The sequence below is a fragment of the Pleurodeles waltl genome, chromosome 3_1 (assembly GCF_031143425.1).
Source record: "Pleurodeles waltl isolate 20211129_DDA chromosome 3_1, aPleWal1.hap1.20221129, whole genome shotgun sequence".
NCBI classification, from domain to species: domain Eukaryota; kingdom Metazoa; phylum Chordata; class Amphibia; order Caudata; family Salamandridae; genus Pleurodeles; species Pleurodeles waltl.
This window is the reverse complement of record NC_090440.1, coordinates 524504869-524525727: the sequence shown is the minus strand read 5'-3', so window position 1 is coordinate 524525727 and position 20859 is coordinate 524504869. Positions and strand designations below refer to the sequence as shown.

At 40.0% G+C, this 20859-nt stretch overlaps 1 protein-coding gene across 2 annotated transcripts in view; it reads left to right on the top strand.

The window, feature by feature from the left end:
- Positions 1–20350, top strand: part of SNRPA1 (small nuclear ribonucleoprotein polypeptide A') — a 35768-nt gene extending 15418 nt beyond the window's left edge. Inside the window, exons 2-9 of one of the 2 annotated variants that reach the window (XM_069222807.1) lie at positions 950–1097; positions 3396–3474; positions 11606–11652; positions 15325–15427; positions 17255–17334; positions 17754–17829; positions 18968–19061; positions 20112–20350. In XM_069222807.1, the coding sequence (XP_069078908.1) occupies positions 950–1097; positions 3396–3474; positions 11606–11652; positions 15325–15427; positions 17255–17334; positions 17754–17829; positions 18968–19061; positions 20112–20173 (689 nt within the window). In that variant the 3' untranslated portion in view covers positions 20174–20350. The remainder of the gene's footprint in view (positions 1–949; positions 1098–3395; positions 3475–11605; positions 11653–15324; positions 15428–17254; positions 17335–17753; positions 17830–18967; positions 19062–20111) is intronic. The other variant, XM_069222808.1, reaches the window with a different exon arrangement.
- The last annotated feature ends 509 nt before the right edge of the window (positions 20351–20859 follow it).

Genomic DNA, 20859 nt, shown 5'->3' with positions numbered 1-20859 from the left:
TCATAAGTCTGTTCTTTTTTTTTTCTCATTAATTTTTATTAGTTTTACACTGTGCTTGCTTCCTTCATCCCATCTCATTTGGACTTTCCTGTCTTAATCCCATACTTTTGCATCTATTCAACCTAAACATCATTTTAATACTGGGACCCAATATCGCCATTACTTCTGTGACTGGTAGTACTGGGTGTAGTATTATCCACTACGTTTTGCCAGCCACTCAAACCTGAGTAGGTTCCCTATTCTTCCATGTTTTAGCTATGGTGGTGAATGGGGAATCTTCGCCTGTGTGTGCCTACTATGCACTGCCTCGTGTTTGTGTGTGCGTGCGTGCGTGTCTGTCATTTTTTTTTTTTTTTTTTTTTTTTTTTTTTCTTCCCTGCTGTCCCTTTCTGTGCCTGCCGCAAACACCTTAATCCACTGCTCTTGTTCGCAATGGATGTTGTCTCGGGCTTCGTTATGTAGATGGCAATTATAATTTGCACGTTCTGCATTTGTAAATGCTAGTTTTCTTTTACATTTCTGAACATGTATTAATGGTGCCCCCCTCTCTCCGCCTTCCCAAAAATGAAACGTCCTGCTGCTTCTTTGCTGCTACTTGTGAGGTTTCTTTGATGGCACCCCTGCAAAACGTGTATGTACTGTAACCAAATAGGTTATCTAAAGAACTGATGCAGTCCCTATTCACTTGTCAGTAGTGATGATTCCCTTTTAATTTAAGGAACACATTGTGTGTAGGTTTTGAGTATTGCTGTATTCCCATTTAGTTTAAAACCACAATCTAAGCAGTGACATTTTCCTGAATTGGGCATTTAATTGTAGACTTAAACATGTAAAATAATTACTATGACAGTGAACGCGTTTGGAGTAGTAATCTTCTGTTGCTTTTTAAGTTGTGTGGACGTTTTATAAAAGCCCAACTTCCTAATGTAAGCTTCACGTGTCTTTGCAGGATACAAGATTCCAGTTATTGAAAATTTGGGTGCAACTTTGGATCAGTTTGATACAATTGATTTCTCAGATAATGAAATCCGGAAAATTGAAGGATTTCCTTTGTTGAAGAGACTTAAAACATTGCTGGTGAATAACAATAGAATATGGTAAGTGCCGTTGTGGACATTCCTTTACTTGCGCTTGTAGGTCATCTACTGTGTGTTTTTTTTTTTTTTTTTTTTTTTTTTTTTTTTTTTTTTTTGTTTCCTTGTTCAGATACTTGAGTACAGTTGACTTTTTCCATAACATGTAATAATGCGGAGAGGAGGCATTTAATGTCCAGCTGTTTTTTCCATTAAGTGTATTTTTTTTTTGTTAAATTACTTACTATTTCTTCCTTTTCTAATTCTTGTATTTCCTTAAAACCGCTGATAATATCCTACGTTGTGGTGACTTAGTTTTGTAAAATTTTGCCTTAGCAGTGAAAATAGCAAATAGGTAAGAGAAGACACTGCTAATAATGAAGAGGGGCAGGTTTTCACACTGAGGCATGAAGTGCTTGACAAATCTGGAACCATAGCAATCTCAGTTTTGGAAAAATGCCCTTAAATGCATACCTCACTGAAACATTTAAGTGCGTACCTGGTGTAGAACTCTTGCATTCTTCTTTCCTTTCCTTTTTTTTTTTTTTTTTTTTTTCTTCTTCTTTTTTCTGCATCTCCTAATAATTCAGTCTTCATTTCCAGTAGTCACTTGTAGCAAAAAAGCAGATACACCCGAATGGTGTTTGTCAATTGGTAAAGCATTCGACATTGCCCCCTCGCTCTCTTCAGCTTACCAGTGTTATCAGGGTCTGACAAAATTAAAGTCATTCAACATTGTATCTTTTAATGGGCGTTTCTCCCCTTCTATATTGGAAAAGTTCACATTTAAGCTGGGAAGTTAATATAAAATTTAAGGCGCAAGAACATTTGTACCACCGTCAATCTGAAGGGCTGCTGACGATACCCATTTATGATCCACTTTTTCAGTGTGGCTGCTTAAAGGTGTTAAATGAAAGGTTAACATTTCTTATTGCTTTGTTTGAACTGAGGGAATCATAATTGTTGCATGAAAATACTTCCTGTAAGATCTTCATGCCACCTTATGCATTCTCTGGATTGCTGCTTGGTACTTGAAGTATCGTGCTCTTCTTTGTCACCCTCTAGAGCAATCCAGCTTGCAGTGTTGCTTTACAGATCTCTTTTTATTCAGTTCTACTCACACTTTGCATAGTTCATAATGGCCAAAGACTTACAGGAGTGCACTCCATTATATATTTTCTAGCTACAGACTTAACGGTTTGTTGTGAGCCATAGTATGGCCAGTAAGGGGCCACAGCATTTTGATGATTACCAGTGTGCTATTGATGCTTTGGTGATGTGGAAAAGTAGTATGTGACTGAACACAGCCCAGCAAGTGCACATCAGTCTGCAGCTGTGCTAGCTGCACTCTTCGAGACCCCCTCCTGCTGGACATGGTTTTCTCATGGTAACTCCGCAGATATCTTCAGGCAGTGCAAGCGAGGGTCCTTGACTTTGCCAGTGCATGTTATTACAAAGCATAAATGTCTTTGCATTTTGTGGCTTTGTCTAATGCAACCTTAAGTGGGAACTAAATCTGTGTATAAGGGACAGTTGAATTGTATAATCGATTGTTGTTTGGTCCGTCGATTACACTAGAAGATGCCTATTGTATGGCTATAGGCACTGCAAAATGTTGATCATGCAAGCTCCTAGCAGCTACAGGTGGCATCTCCCTTCATGGGCAATGCTTCTTCAGTGGTCAGTTTTTAGGGAATACCTAGCTTCCGCAATGCATTTGTTTTCTGTTAACTGAATTTGTTCACCAAACTCTAATTACCGTTCACTAGTCTTGGCCCCCTCACTCTTTTAGTTGCTTTAACAGTAAGTTCGTCACTTGGTACATCTGCAGCTTGCTTAGCCATCTTCACTAGAAAAGGCATAAATTCCCCTATTAATGGCAGAATACAGTTCTGAAAGTGCTGACTAGATTTGGCAAATAATTTAGAAATTAAAAATGTTGGGATATTTGTGATCTCAGGGACTTATATGGGTGGGGTATTCTGGCTAAAGCGCTGTATCCACCAGTGACATTGGTTGACCATGCAGAGGTATGGATTTTAATAGCACACTATGCCCTGTAGATCAAATTTTATGAATGAATACACTCCACCAGTAAAGCCCAGTTGCACCAATAGGAAATATACCCTGCTGGGTAAAAATGGTATGAACCAGTTGCTGAGATCTCAACTTCAGGGCTATACACAGGCTGGTAGAGCCAAACTCAGCGCTCTGAGTCCCTTTGCATCCATGTGCCAAACTGACAAGCACTTTGAGGTCTTGTTATTCTATATTGTCATTTTCTTGCTACACAAGTAATTTGTAGTATTATTCTTGTTTTAGTCGCATAGGTGAAGGACTAGAACAGGTTTTGCCCAACCTTCAAGAGCTGATTCTTACCAGCAACAACATTGTTGAGTTGGTGAGTATTTATTTATTTTTTGGTTCAATGCTGATAGTTATTGTTTGCTACTGTTTTGCCTGTGACCAAGTAACCGACATTTGTAAAGTTTAAATCAGTAGCTTGCTCTGAAAAATGTCCCTGAATGTGCTTCAGAAATACTACTCCAAGATATATGCAATAACGAACCCTTGGTTTTCAAGATTTGAATGCAGAATAAATAACGCCAGAGCTAAAATAAAAAGTTGTTGATCTTGGACTTTGACTGGTCTAATTATTTCGACTCTGAACTCCCACCCAAATCCCTCTCCCAATCCCTCATTTGTAATGAACCTCCTTTCCCTCTATTTTCCTAAATAGAATGTGTCACCGGTATCAGAATTTTCCAGAAACCAGACACATTGCTACTAAGTGAGATTTGAATCAAACATTCAACCATACAAGGCTCTGCCACACAGTCATCAAAGTAGTTTAACATTCCTTAAGTATAATACTTTAATTTCAATATAGCACATCAGTAGAACATGTATAGATTGCTTGATGACTTCTATAAAAAAAAATTAAAAAAAATGCCATAATCAGGATATAAAAACACATTAAAAGGTACATATGATAATAAAACACACAATAACAATACTTACCAAAGAATTAGTTGAGAAAGTCACCGTAATATCTTGCACTCTAAAATTCACATAATACTGTACATCCAAACTGCCTAATCACAAAATGCACATTATAAATGAGAAATGTCTTTTCTCTGTACCTTTCCCCAAGCCCTATGGAATCACAATTCCCGTTTAACTGCTAAGCATTCATAATCTTGTTCCAATACGGAGCACCTTTCAAAGATGAGGAGAAGGCAACAGTTGTAGTTTGATCCGATTAAAAGCTTTAAATATAAAAAGGCTGGGTGAAACAGACTAAAACCCCATGTCATAAAATTTGCAGAGCTGCATCCGATGCTCCAAAGTCTGATAAGAATGACCATTACACGGGCAGACCTCCACCTTACTAGGATCAAACTGGCCAGGCAGAAAGCAAATCTGTGTGCGAATGATCCCCAGCCTGAATTTCATTTTCAATGATCTTTCCCAAGGATGTCTTTAAAAAAAAAAAATGGGGCTCAGGACCAGGTGCTGTTTGTGTTGATATAATCATCTTCGTAGTAGATTGCAAGCTTACCTCCGTATCCCTGACTTTATTTAAATACTTGCTAAATAGTTCCTGGAAAGATTTTCTGTCCTGTTGGTTGAGGAAATTTGGTTTATTAAATAAATCCTCGCGTCCCAGGGTCCTCGCTCCTGTCCGAATGTAATTCAGCCAGGGTATTCCATAGCCATGTGTACACCCTAGACAGTCCTCAATCACATCCCTATTATTGCTTGTATGCACTCCACTCCATATAAAGATCCACAACACCGGAGCCATCCGTACTAGATCCCCAAAGTAGTCAAGGCCCAATTCCTCATGGACAAACATTGTAGAAGTATCCGACACCATGGTAACCCTTTTTCCCTTAATTTGATTTACTCGGGTTTTAGAGGGCTTCCTCACACACACCATATATTGTCTTGCTACTATTAACCTCCAAATCCAGGTCGTCCATAAGCTTTACAAATAGGTCAACTAGTAGCTTAAGCCTATTAGCCTTGCAAGCCAGAATTACTGCATTATCCGCATAAAGCAGAGAAGCCACTAAGGTTGACTTTACTTTGGGCAAATCTTTCCCATGTGTAGCCCAAAAAAACTATTCAAACCATTTATATACTGTAAGAAAAGGAGTGGGGTCAGCACACATCACGGCCTAACTCCCCGTGGAAGTGCAAAAGATTCTGTACATTTCCCACGTAAACCAAATCTTACAGAAGCTTTCACATCCGCATGCGAGTCCCTTAAAAACTTAACCAGGGGATCGGGTAGTCCTAGTGCCCTCCAGTTATGCTATAACTTCGATCTGTTGACCCAGTAAAAAGCACTGCTTGGATCCATGAACGCTAAATACAAGGACCCCTGCTTCTCAGCCTCCTATTTCACAATGAGGCGATTTAGGTTTGAACACTGCTTCATTGTACCTTTACCCTCCCTAAACCCACATTGCACCAGGCACAAGATATTGTGTGTTTCTGCCCAAGCTTCTGTGTCCTCCAGTATAATGTGCCCGCTACTCTCCCAACTGAATTTAGAAGGGAAACAGGCCTATAACAGACCAGATCTAGCCGGTTTCCTTTTTTGAACATGGAACTATTACCACTTCTTTGCTAGCCGGGGGGAGAGCTTCCTCTACCGCAGCATTGAGTACACTAGTTCTAACAGGAGCTCAGAAATCAATATTGGCTTTATAGAGGTCCATAGGGATCCCATCCGGACTGGGTGCTTTGTGTGATGAACTATTCCGAATGGTCCTATGGACTTCCTCTTTGTTGACCCGATCTCTAAAGGGTACAGGTCACCCTCCTAATATGTCATCAATCGCTAACTCCTAAACCCTTTTAAAGTGGGACACCAATGGTCTGGCCTAATAGAGGAGCCTATGTGTTCGGAAATAGCCAAAGTAGGCGGTCTGCCCTTCACCATAGTCCAAAAAAAACTCTTGAATCCCGGGAAGCACAAGTGGATATCAAACGATTCCACACAGCCTCTTTAAGTTCAGCTTTCTGCTTACTCACAGCTGATTTATAGGCCCGCCTAGCCTCAGTAACACATGTTTGATCACAGGCCTAACTCTAATCACCTTCACTAAATGCCTATTTGCCAATCTACAAGCTTTGTCAAACCAGCCATGCAGGGCAACTGGCGTGCGACAGGACAAAGCTCTCCGTGTAATTGATTGTCTCAGCTAAATGGGTACAGGCCTCCAAAGTTGCACCCGGGAGTAAATTGTCTGCCAACAAAATATTAACAAATAGTTTGAAATTCTCTTTTTAATATTTGACTCGTAAGACATCCAGTGGAAGATTACACCATTGCACTCTTAACCCCTTATCCTTAACCTTTAGGCTTTTGAGTCCCAATACATCATCCCTGTTTACTACGGTAGGGAGTGTTACTCCTATTTCTATAGGATTGTGGTCACAAAAGACCACATCATGAACCACCCACAATCTACAAATAAACACGTAATCAATAGTCTTCCCTTTACCTCTCCCCACAAATGTGGGCAAGATTCTAGATGGACAGACTCCCCTGCACGTATCATTGCATAAATTAGCATCACCCAGGGCTTTAGCTAGCTCCTGGCCTCTTTGATAAAAAACGGGCCTATAGAGAGGAGCATCACCCACCCTACAGGGGTCATGTCCAATATCAAATGAATCCAGTTTCGAGTTAAAATTGCCAGCCAGTATTACATTTAAAAAAAAAATTTTAAAGCAAGGAACCTGGCCTCAAGATTGCAATAGCTTGAAACAAGGGTGCATTCTGACAACCTAATTTTCATTCTGCATTATAGAAGATTACCAAAAAGAAATGCACACGATGCTACCACCCATAGCATTCTAATCCGTATGGTCAATGAAAATAGGAACAATCTTTACCTGCTTCAAAATATGAAACCGAGTAGTAAGCCCTCTAGCCAGGTGAGCAAATGGTGGCGACACTACGACTTTCATATCCATCCCACACAATTGGGTTCTCAGACCACGTCTCCATTAAAATGTTGAACAAAGTTGCAGAATTAAGCCATTCGAGATCATTAATTTTATCCATTGTACGCGCCACATTCCAGCTTAAGCACCCTAAGAGTTACTTCAGTGATGAAATTCAATAAGGTGCCTATTTGCCCACCCTGTCCTTAGACTTTGGCAGGGAGTCTGCCCTTACTACAGCCCAAATAGGAGTCCGAAGATGGGAGTCAATCGTTCTGGTCTAATACCTCGAGTACAGAAAAAATTGGTCGTAGGCACTTCAAACTGGGTTGTAACATTAAATTGCCTCAACCTTGGACCAGTCCAATCAGTCTGCAGGAATCTATTTAAAAAAAAATTACCCAAGCGGGAGTATACTAATGCACAAACCATTTAAAGGTTTGGAAACAAAACCAAGTAGCACCCGCCAAGATTAAGTGACCTACAGTTAATCGCCACACAATCTTCAGAAAGATTTTTAACCATAGGACCTACCCGCCCTTCTGACAAACAGAATGTCCTTATAATCTGCAAGATTTAAATTTGGTGTAATTACAAAACCAATGGCAAACTTTGTTCTTTAATTGTAGGGTTGTTTCGCTCTCCCCTCCTCTTAGCTGGGATACTCCCAAGATGGCAACATGAGGGCAGCAGGCAGGGGGATGATACAAAGTAGACTGCTCTGGGGCTGTTTCTGGTTTCCTACTCCCTCATATGCAACCATTGCCCTTAGTGTCATTCGCCTTATTTTCCAGCCTTCCTGTTCCCTGCCTAATTAGTGAGTTACCCTCTTTGGGAGGACCTCAAACCGGGACCAATACCCCTCTTCTGCAGGCTGACTTAGTCAAACACTCGAGCGGGATCAGAGGTCACAGAACCACTGTTTGCCCCATTCCTTGGATTTCTTAAGCTGAGAACCGCATCCGGTCTAGAATTACCAGGGATAACTCTAGGCCCTGTTGTCTTTAACAGGCCAGATATAACCATTTACAGACAAGAAAGCCTCTTCAATGTGGGTGTAATACACTGCATGATAATATCTTTGAGCCTTACAAATATATGGTCCCAATCTAAATTACCACCAGCCCCTGTCTCAATATCGTCATTTTGATTCCAGCTAATTGGAGAACCGGCTTTGCATTTAGGTGCTTGTTTTTGACTGCTGGGGGGACAGAAGCTCGGGTCAGTCCTCTTGTGCACTTCCCCCTCCCTCATCATCTCAGCGTGACTCCACAGCAATGCTGTTAGGGGTGGGGAGTATCCGCCCCAAAATTAGGACCTTGATAATCATTCAGCAAATTTGAGGCAAGACCATGATTAAACAAAGAACTCTGCCCCTCCCCGCATCCAAGGAAAGACCCTCAGCTCAGCTAAATCTATTTCTCTAGTAATAACCCCCACAGGGTGGTGGGGCCTGTTCTTGGACTGGGCTATGCCCACGTGCATCACGTGCACAGGGAGCCCTTCGCAGACTAAAACCACCACCACCTGCTGAGTTATCCAAGACCAGATTACCACCCTAAACCCCGCATTTAAAAAAATAAAAAAGTTAAGCATTCAAATAAGCCATAATTGGCACAAAGCCCAATGACTTATGAAAAAATCCTCTACTCTGACCCCATTTTTAATCCCCACTCCTTCACTTGAGATTAAGGTCTTTTGTACACAGCTCTGATGCTGGACGATTTATACCTATCCTTTGGTCTAGTGCTGACAGTGCCCCAGCTTGAAAAGATAAATTGTTGAAATTCATGGATTACTGAACTAGACAACTAAGAACTGTCATTTAAATCTGCTAGGTCATATGAAAGTAAACCGTTTATATGAAATTTCTAAACACTCTTGAGTGCATCCAAAATGTTCCTAAAAATTTTATATTCATTGAAATAAGTTGATTTTGGAATGCACAAAATTTAGCAGAAAAATGTTGAGGATGACTGGCCCACAGCCACGCATCCTACGTGGCCCAAACCATAAAGCTAATTGTAATGAGCACAAATAGTGATTGCAAGTCCTACTTTCTAATATGTTTTTTGTATTACATGACAAACACTGATAATTATTCCTTGCAATGCTTGATTTGGTTTTGGGTTTATAAAAAGCTCAGTTACCCAAAAGTGTCGTGGTGCTGCAATCTAAGAAGAAAAGAGGAGCGGCTTATTGCTGGAAGAAATTAGTTTTCAAAAGTTTACAAAATCTTATAGGCTTTTTTTTTCGGAGCAGATGACGAGGTAGACCATATGAGGTGGTTGTTGTGGTGACAGGAAAGTCATAGCCACCAATCGTCTTGCTATGAAACCTAGGTACGATTGTGATATGAGAAAGTGTAATGCAGTGGTATGGATCATGGAAACGGACGTATATAGCTATTGGAAGGGGTGCCATAAACAGCCTTACGGTGCAACAAGAGAGCCTTAAAAGCGCATCTCGGGCACAGTAAGCCAGTGAAAACTGGTTAGGTGAGCAGAGATCCTGGCCGATTTATGAAGACCTATATCGAGCCTCGCAGCCACATTCTTTGTAAGGTTCAACCTGTGAAACAGATGGCTGGAAAGACCTTAAAATAGAATTGCAATAATCCAGACTACTCCTGATGAGGGACTGTTGTAGAATTTTCGTAGAACTGGGAATAAGAGCGCTCATGAGTGTGATGGAAACCTATGCAATAACGCAACAGCTGCCTTTGATATTGCTCTTGTTTCTTCTGCTGACCTAACAAAGGACAGAATGGTGCAGACATCAGTCCAAACCTACCCCCAAAAGGAACATCCTGAGCTGTACGGAAACAGCAAGTCTTCTGTGCATTAATTTAGACATTTTGGCCTGTTATTGTCTGCTGAGCAATTAAGAAATCAACATTTATTCATACGTTCACGTCCTTAATGAAAGGCCAGCTCTTACAAAAGCAGAGTATGTAATGCTTGAACTAATGCTTTAAAGTTACTGGGTGGTCTTTGACTGGTGTTGAATGTAGTCTCGTACAAAAATAACTTTTGAATATCGGTTGTGGTTGGACCTTTGGGAATAACGGCATAGAGTTGTTCCTCATTTGTAACTGCATAGATTAAAAAAATAAATGTAAAAGGCATGCAAGGTTTTGCTTAAGACTTCCATTACAGGTAATTCTGTACACATGCCTACCGATCATAGGCTAAATGGTTACTATAGAGGGTGCGTTTAATTTTTGATTATGGGTTTAGACCCTCTGAATGAGGAATATGGCACTGACTCGATGACTGTTCCTTGAGTTAGACCGTTTTGTGCTGTGTTTTGCCTAATCAAGAGTTTCCAAGACGTTGCCCTGTTTATTCTACAAAATTGGTAATATCTCTTATCTCTTATGGTAATCTCTTTCCACCCTAAACGGGATCACAATAGGACATATAGGGTCTCATTAGGACCTTGGCGGTAACACTGCCAACAGGCTGGCGGTGTTCCGCAAGCTATTATGACCGTGGCGCAATAGCCATGGCCATAGCACCGGCCCCTCCACTATACCGCCAGGCTTCCACCTGGCGGTCATTTTACCCAGGGCAACGGTGCAAGCACCACTGCCCTGGGGATTATGAGTCCCTGGGCACAGCGGTAAACACCGCCATGGAAAGGCTGGCGGTAAGGGGGACTCTGACTGAATTTCCGGCAGTGAAATGCGCACAGGTGCTACTACACCTGCCGCACATCAGCACTGCCGCCGGCTCTATTACGAGCCGGCTGCAATGTTGATGTGACTTTTCCGCTGGGCCAGTGGACAGTAACACGGTTACCGGCCGCTGGCCCAGTGGCAAAGTCGAAATAGGGAGGCAGAAATACCGCCAGCACTGGCGGTATACTGGCACCTTCTCTTCGGCGGTCTTTGCCAAAGACCGCTGAAGTTGTAATGAGGCCCATAATGTGCATATAAGTAGTTGTTTCAACAAGGTTTTTAGTTTTAGAGTTTTGTATAAGCGTGAACCAGGCTTTGACTGGTGTCTGAGAAATGTACATCAATTAATAAATACAAAATAACAGCAGTGAAGGCGGCTGATAGCCTATGCTTTTATCTTAAGTGGGAGTGCTAGGGTGCAAGTTCGGACATTGCTTCAGTTTCAGAGTAGTCCTTGGTTGTCAGAAGAGCCTTCACTTTTTGCTGGGATTTATTTATTTTTGGTCAGTTGTTTTGTAGCTTACTTGCAAACTTTTTTAAATTCTTGCTATGCAATGAGGATGATTTGTGAACTAGATAAACTTTTTTTTTTTTTTTTTTTTTTTAATGGTTGAACAGTGACCATGGGCTAGAAAATCTTTATTGACCATTAATTAAAAATGGCGCTATTACTCCAAGGTGGCTTTGTACACCCTAGAATAGCAATATGCTTTACATGCCAAATTTTGTGGTGGACGCTTGTCCATTGGCTGGGTTACTATAATTTCTTAACATTATTTCCACAGTATATGTGCTACATTCTGGTGGCAGTTAAAAACACTGAATCAGGCTGTAAATTGCAGTGTAATATGATTAACAGCTATGATCTTCATTTTGTCTTTCGTAGGGTGACTTGGATCCCCTTGCATCTGTTAAAACTTTGACATATATGAGGTATGTAAAGGTAACCTATATATCCAGTGGGCAATTCTTTAAAACCCTTTACACAACGTTGACCTGTTGATTTATAGTTTGACAATGTCTGGTCTGAAACCCAGGTTTATGCCTATGTGATCCTGCCCAGGGACCTGATTTGTAATTAGTGTTATCACAGTCCATATTTATTTTGATTAGTAACGTGAGGCTAGTTGTGACTATGGCAATAGCATTGTTAGTGGCTGTGTTTAGATCAGGCATTCCATCAATTAACTTTTTACACTTACTTGTAACAGAGCAGTCTGCATGATGTGATTTGATGTGGTTATTATTTTTGTAGTTGAACTTTTGTTGTGAACACTTTATTGTGAAAGCAAAGAATCTTCCGTCTTACTTTCAAGCTTCTGCAAACGTTTGCATCTAATCAGAGCATTCTGGGCGCATTGTATGTAGTGTTGTGTTTAACTTGCCAAATGTGTACACGTTTATACTGAAACCACAGTCATTCGTGCAGTTCAAGTTTACAACCTGTCCTTGCAGCGCTCACCTTAATAATAAAGGCTGTGCCACGAACCATAAATGAGTGTTCAAACAGCAATTACATGTGGGCACAAATATTACCTTAACTGGAAACCGTGCTCTTTCCTGATACATCATGCGAGACTGTAAACTGACAGCCAAAGGGATTGTGCTGCGGAAAGTTGGGCATATTTGTCCCATGGAAAAAATAAACATGAAAACGTAATTGTGCTTGACCACACACAATGTCTTGGGTGTATAACTATCGGAATTCCACACCTGTGTATTATCCCTCTACAAGAACTTCATTGTATCATCACTTGCAGGAGTCTTACATTTGAAACCGCTAGTGCACCAGCTTGTTGTGATGGTGGTTTCTAGAGTCTGTCATTCAACAAAACGGTACCAGTTTCTGGGGGGGGGGTTGTTGGTGGTATTGTCTAGACTATGTGCTCCAGTCATTCAGGTAGCAAATTGTTGGGTCTTCCACTTTATAATTAAAAGCCTTCAATTTAAGTAGCCTGAATTTCTCTTAACCCAGTACCAACCACCATACCCACCCTTCCTCCCATAGATGTCTTGCTCAAGATGTGGGGTTAGCTCTAGTGGCAGAGAGATGCTGTTTCATTGCTTTCTATATCTATCACAAATATAGTAGGTCAGTGGTTCCCAACCTGTGGTCTTGGGACCCCTGGGAGGTCTGCAAAGCCTCCTCAGGGGGTCCGCGACTGCTTAGAAAATTAAATAATATTAACAGATTTTTCACAGCTTTCAACAATGACTCAGTGGGGATCTCCGGATTCCACTAACTATTTAGTGGGGCCTTCGGGTTTCAGTAATGATAAAGTGGTCCACAGAAGTCATAAGGTTGGGAACCACTGTAGTAGGTCACTGTTTATTTTGAATGGTGGCAACGGTTTAGACTCCCAGATTTGGAAGGGCGATTCCTACGAAACATTTGCAGCTTTTTGTTCTGTTGCCAGTTAGAAATGCATCAGTCTGTTTTTGGGGCCTGTAATTTTATACTTTAGGGTTCGGTCTGATCTTATGGAGGATTCTTCAATGGCCAAGACTGTGTTCTTGCGAGCAGCAGTTTCGGCACAGTGTCTGGTTGAGTCAGGGTCCTTTTTAATGGTGAGCTTCATTCGATTTCCTGTCAGAGTGGTTCTTTGCCTCTTTCGGGACTAATTTCTGTTTGGGCTTCCTTGATGACCAGAATGCTATACTAACAGCAGACTTCTCCTCTTGTGGCTGGTTGCTTGTGGTCTGTGGTAGAAACACTCCATCCCCGTATGTTGCTGTACTTTGGTTTTCCAAAGTCATTTGGTTCCTAAAGAAATTGTCCTCTACCTGCTTTTGAATACTCAGACTTCTTAGGAAAGTCTTTAAAGTTCTCCCATTTACTGCAAAAAGGATAATTGTACAGGCATTAATTAGCTCTTGCCTGGATTACGGAAAGGCCCTGTTCTTGGGCTCTCCAGACTGTCAAGAAGAAACTACAGGTGGTGCAAAACACGGATGCCCGCCTTCTCTTAAACTTACCCAGACACCAATCGGCCAAGCCTGCTCTTTCAGCCCTACATTGGCTCCCAATTGAGCAACAACTAAAGTTTTTAATGCTCTGTGTTGTATTCACAGAGCCCTCTATGCCAGGGGTCCCCCCCCTGTTAAGCACCTTAACTACCTTCCATAAGCCAACTAGAATTCTGAGATCATCATCTTCTGCAGCATTAGGAGCTGTTCCGCCTATAAAAAAAAAAATAAGCCAAATGGGGCGGAAGATCTATATCTTAAATTGGTTCTAAACTCTGGAACTCCCTGCACTGCCTCTCTCTGTCTCTCTCTCTGGCAAACCAGTCACGAACTATCTTTTTGCCGACAATTAAAACCGTGGCTGTACTAACATCGCTCACTTTTGCCTAGCTGTTGGTGATTTCTTTATAGCGCTGGGAGGCCTTAGGGTAGCTACGCTCTTTATAAAATCCCCATAACATTGAGGCGAGTCCATGGACTGTCGTTACAGGATTTTTGTCATGCCACTGTCTGAACTTCATCTAATAACTCTATGAGCACGATCAACTGCAACTGCGTGGCTCTCGTTTAGATGCCTGACTGGATTCTTCTGTTTTTCAGTGTGTGAGCTTATATTTACACTAGACTGAGTAACTAAGTTGCAGTTTACTGCTGTTGAGATCTTCATTGTGACAAAGATTAGAACTCTGTGATGAGGATCTATAATTCAACTGTTTGCCAGGAAGCAGCGACTTATACCCTACTTAATGTGAAATGTACATGTTCCTAGCACATAATTTTATGATGTTCACTGCACAGCATCTCTTAAGTGGAGTTTATAGATGATACCGAGGTGACTTTGAAATGATTTCAAAGCAAGTTTTTCAGCTTTGCTCTACAATCCTATCACACAAGGAAGGTTGTAAGTGCTTGGCCATCTGCTTTTGTGACGTCGGCGACTTGTGAAGTGTTTCAGTAGTCCCAACTATGTACACATGGTGCATTGAATATACATTCTTTTTATTTTTATTTTTTCTTTCATGCTTTTTTTACTTCAGGTGTTATTTACACTTGAAATATTAATTGATTTAGGGAACACCATGCTAATGCTATGATTAGGTGCAGAGATTAAGTAGCGAAATACATGTTGGCAGACAATTTATATAATTTAATTGTACACTGGAAACTAGTGAAAACAAAATCTGAATCGGTTTGATGCTGTGTCAAAGAAAAAAAGTCAATTTCCTGGGAATAATTGAAGTCTAGTAATAAGTTGATTTCAGTAACTGAATTCTGTCATCTGGTTCCCCCATATGTTTTTCTGCATTTACTTATTGTATTTAATTCTTCATTTTGACGTTTTTCTTTTTGCTTACTTGATTGCCTTTATAGGTGAATAGGAAAGATAATTATTTTCTCACATGTGGAAATACCTACACTCCTATCCATTTCGTATCGAAACAAAAAATAGAAATGACATATTGGGCACTTGTACTGCTTATGTATGATTTGAATGTTTTGTTAATGGGACAAAGAATAGCCATGTTGCTACTAACCAGGCAATTGCCTTAGCATCTTGCATAGCTAAGCAACAAATATCGGCGAAACAAATGTTTTTAAAATGGCAATATAGATGATTTTTTTTTTTTTTTTCTTTAGTGTTTTGCGAAATCCAGTAACCAACAAAAAGCATTACAGATTGTACATAATCCATAAAATACCACAGATACGGGTGCTGGACTTCCAGAAGGTGAAGCAGAAGGTAGGTGGAACAGGGCTCTTCTAATGCCTCATTGTAAGTCTAGATTGTATGTTAATGCCCTAGGCAATGAATGGAGCTTAAATACTGAAAGCCAACAAATGTGATGTGGTTTTGTTTGGTAATGTGGTTTTAAAGTATAGCCCCAAGTTATTTCCTAGGATAATGCCTTGTTCTTCTTCCATAATACTGATTACATTATGGTTTCCAGCTTCACAGCTGGCTTCGATGTGCAGCACTTTAGAGAGAGCATAGAAGGTAACTGATGCCGAATAAACTGGTTGAGGCTCATTTGGAAATGATTGCCCTATGTTGCTTACTGTCAGAGCTTCTCATTTGAGACGTTTCAAAAAGCTGCATCTTTCTGACTCCATCTTCCAGTTAAATGTGTGTGCTGCTAGAAATGAACTTTTCTTACCGCTGTGGCGATTGTCATGTAAAACTCTTGTCTTGAGGAATTGATGTGCCAGTTGCTGTTTTTTTTTTTTTTTTTCCAGCATTGGAACATTTTGAAATCCATCAACTACTTTCAACAACAAAGCTAAATTGGCCCACTCAAAACTCATGTTCTTTGGTACCATGGAAGTGTGTTTCTTCCCACACTTCCATGGTGGTGTAGTCCCACTTAATTCATGGGTATCTAAATTGTTTTTTTAGCTAATAATCTCAAGCACTCCAACAGTATCCTTTATATTTAGTACTTTGAATGGTTGGTTGCCAAGCCCAGTGGTTAGCTCAGTTTTCTTTCCCTAATTGTACACACGTCTGTATGATACATGGATCCCTTTCTGAGAGCTGGTCCAGGCTTCTGTGACTAGTATACTACTATAAATATCTTTTAATTTAACCTCTTTTGCTCTTTGAATAGCAAGTTTATACTGACGGCCTGCTTTCTATAGCAGTTATTATACAAGCGGAGTAGGAAATAAAATCGTGGAGACGTGATATTTGTGGACACAACACAAATCGCTGGCATACTCTGATTAGGTGCATGTTTATGGATATTTAACCATTGCACTGTGTGCTCCAGTGGTTGTTGTAGTTTTAAGCCATTATTTGGCACCTTGTTTGTGAGGTACAGAATGAATTGCTTGATCTGTCAACTCTCCTTGGTACTCTTTAATCCACTGCAGAGGTTGTGGCTTACAGTTACATAGTTATGTAAAAAAAAAAAATGTAAAGCGTGGTGGTGGTTATGTTTGTCTTTCATTTGTATCTAATGAATTTGCTCCGTTACAGCATTTTTATTCATTTCTTCACTTGCTCAACTGGCGTTTGAACCCCTTAGTGGTTTTGCTTTGTTGGCTGTAAACCCAGTAAGTTCCCATCTTCTGCCTTTCACTGATGGCTTTATCACGTCTCCTTTCCATCTTCAGTTGGATCTTCAAATCTGACTAGGATTCCTTTAGTTAGCCTCATTTAGAGGATCCTTGTTTCTGCCTTTTTATTTTGCTTCATTTTCACATTGATTGCGAACAGTCCTGATCTATGTCAGCTTTTTGTGGTGTTTTCCTTCCACCACTCTTATAAGTGTTTAAAAATGATGCAATAGTATCACATAAGCCATACTTGCATCTTATTTGCAATTATTGGCTTATAGAAGGGGCTAACAGTTTGAGACTTTCAATCTGTGCTGTTTCATTGTTTTCTTTATTCAAACTTTTGTAGTGTTTGTATTACTTGTGTATAGATTCCTACCCTAAACATGTTTTTCTTTAGTGGAGCATACTGTTACCTGCCTAACTGGTTTCAGGTTGGCGGTAAAAACAGATTAAATGTCTCATTGTTTGGATTTTATATTAACCTTTTGTGTGTATGATATCGCTGCAGGAGCGTGAGGAGGCAGCGAAAATGTTCAAGGGCAAACGGGGTGTGCAGCTTGCAAAGGATATTGCCAAGAGAACCAAAACGTAAGATACAAAGATCTAACTTCACATGAAGTTCACCTTCCGAAACTACCTGTCTTGGAGCACTGCTAAAAACTGAATCTCTTGGCTGTCCTTGACAGCGTGAAGCCTGATCCTAGGCCACTATTTTAAATATATTAAAAATGATTGAAGCAATGCTAACTGATTTTGGTGCTTCCATGTTTCATCTGCTGACCAATTGGAAGTGGTGGCGGGATGTAGGGGTATGTTGAACAGCCACCCCTGTTCTCCAAGCCATGGTGTTTCTGGAGATTTTGCTTCATTGTATCAGTTTGTTAACAAAGATAAGATACTACACTGGTTTTGAACTGATCTCCAGAGATTATCTTTGGAAGTTTTGGGAGGCGGAACATTAAAAGTCTCTGTGGTTGAGTTAAAAACATTTTTTTTTCCTTTTTAAGGTTTAACCCAGGTGCTAGTTTACCAACTGACAAAAAGAAAGTTGGTCCAACCCCCGGAGATGTTGAAGCTATAAAGGTATGTATGAATCGTTTTTTGGGTCTATGTGGAATTTTTCCAATCTGGGTGGGGGGGGGGAGGGAGGGATGGGGATGGGTGTCACTAACTTCACTCCGTTTTTTATTTTATTTTTATTTTTATATTTCATAACTGTGCAGGAAGTTGTGGGTTTTTGTGTCCTGGTTGTGTGGCATGTGCCAGTCAAATAACTCAATTGGATTTTTTATTTCAATTGTTTTAAAAACCATAATCCTTGACTCCAAACAATGATCTACAGTTGAATAACAATTTAACTTGTATTCATCACTATTGTTTAATTGGAATACAAACATTAGAAGTCACTGTCAGTTGTCCCGACAGATCACACCTACTCATTTCATGCTCTACAGTTGTGAGTAATATCGATTAGAGTGGTTTTATAAAAGTGAATTAATTCAAAAGTCTAGGTTTAAAATGAGTTACTTATTTGCTATCAGTCTAAGTTCAGATTTTATCTGGCAAGGTTTTGGAGTTTCTGGCAGGTTTAGTATGTTTTCCACCTTTATGCACTGTAATGCATTTGAAGTAACTTCATGCTCAACGCCCCCATTCTCTCCTTTTAATAGAGGCATCAGACAGTCACTTTGGGGTTCAAGGCTTGAACTAGGTGGATGGTGGAATTTCAACAGTTATCTTAATCGTTCTAGCCCTTTTGTGTTTGATTAAACTTTTTTTTTTTTTTCTCCAAAACTTGATACCATGTTGCTGACTTTGTAAAGAGAAATCTTAAAATAATTCAGAGCTTTTATTTGATTTGGAGTAACTCTGATGTGCTTTGTAGGTTGGTGGTATAAACTAGAGACAGATCTGTAGAATAAACAACTTATTTTGTGGCTGACTATGTGGCACCTTTCCAAACTGAAAACATATTTCATGAATCAATTACATATTCATCTGGTCAGATATGGCGATAGTTGCTTATTGTCATTTAACTTACCCTAGATTTGTATTTTGTTATGTCTATTTTCTGTAAACACCATATCAATGTCACCACATTCATATTCCTCTCTGTCCTCCCTCAGAAGTATTAAACTTTTGTTTTTCTGGAATGATTAAGCGTGATGGTGATATTTTGTAGCTTATGCTAATTTTTGTATTTTATTTTTATCTTTTTCAGAATGCTATTGCTAGTGCCAGTACACTAGCTGAAGTCGATCGACTAAAGGGCTTACTGCAGTCTGGTCAGATTCCTGGAAAAGAGAAGAAACCAGGTATGTTTTTTATTTATTTATTTTATTTTTTGGGGGGAGTGGGAGAGGGGAGAAATGGGGGGCAGAGGGATTTTTTTTTGTTTCTTTTTTTTTTTTTTTCTCTCCTCTCTACCAGACAACGCAAGCTGGCTGGTTGTGAAAGACCTTTTGTGGGCATAACAAACGCACAGCCCATACGTTGCTTACCATTGGCCTAATTCATGGTCACTGTTAATAGCTGACATTTTATACGCTGGCTTGTCTTGTTTGTTCCTCTCATGGAGCATAGACTCTTCACAATCTTTTTGACTGACTTGTATGTACACTTGTTTCCCAGACTTTTTTTTTTTTTTGTATTTGTTTTTTTTTTTTTTTTCATAAATTCTTTGTTTTGGAGGATCCGTCAGCTGCCTTTTGATGCAAGCAACTGGCATGCCAGTCTGCAGAGCAGAAACTGCTTTTGTTTTAACAATTGACTTGTTTTAATTTACCAATCCATGGCATCTTCTATTTTAGACTGGTAAGCAAAACAAATGGTGCCCCATCATTATGCTGGCTCGCACGTGTGTATGGCGCCGTATGTGTGTGAATGATGCAACAGTCACTGCACCTTTATACTTTCCATCGCCCAAACCACCCTTCACTCTCTTGGGCGCACAAAATAACTGCTTAAGCTACATCATCTTGTGTATGTGTGATATATACTAGTGCGTCTGGGTTTTGTGTGATGTCCTCTTGTACATGAATAAAAGCATTGGCAGGGTGTTCATACACCAAAATATGGTACAGTCTACCTGCGCCCAACCGGTTTCTGTACTTCTCAGGGAGACATTCAGCTATTTCAACTCAGATCTACTCCTTTAAGCATCAGGCTGAAATTAAAATGTTATGCAGATGATGTATTCTTGGTGATCAAGGACACAGGAATCCTAATATGAATGCTTTTCAAATGTTTTAGGCTCTTATTTTTTTGCCTGCCTACATGTGTATTGAACAATTAACTGGTTCCTTCTATTAGAACATTTGAAGTGGTGACTATCTATAATGTTTTATGTATGCTTCTGTCTTCAGGCCCAACAGTGGACGTTGCAGAAGAAGATCTGGAAGAAACAGTAACTAATGGAGGATCGTGAGGCGTTAAATTGCCTGGAAAGTGTACAGTACTGCAGTCGTGTTTTTTTTATTTTTTATTTTTTTCTTCTTTCAGTCCTAAAGAATGGTTCTGTTAACCGTGGGATATTTTTGTTTTAGAATTGAAGCTATGATGTAACTGTAAATGTTCAATTAATAAAGCTTTTGTATTTTCCTTATTTTTTGTCTGTTTAGTGGTGAGCATTTGAGTTTTATATTACCCATTTAACCCGGACATTTGAGCAAAGTATTATAAATGTACCTTGACGGTAGACCGTTACTGTTTCTTGTAACACACAAGGCCCTTGCTTTCTGTTTTAGAGAGGGCCACAGCATTAGCTATGACGGAGTTAGGTTTCTAGATTTTACTTTTGTACCTTTTCTATAGTTCGACTCCTACTGCGCTGTCCTAACGGTTGTGCATTCATGATTTTCTTTAAACAAAATGACATCCAGGATTTTTGTGACTTTTACTGCTCTGCTCTTCACAAAGACTATGCAGTGTCTGGTTGTACCGTCTGTTGCAGATTTTCATAAGATAAAACACCTGTAATTGTGGTTCTGAAACATGATTGTCTCCCTTATCAAAATATTTGGTATATTCTGCTCCGGTCCAGTGAAACCCAATGATCCTTCCTAAAAAGTATTTTGACATATACAAATTTTACATTATTATTAAAGAATTGAA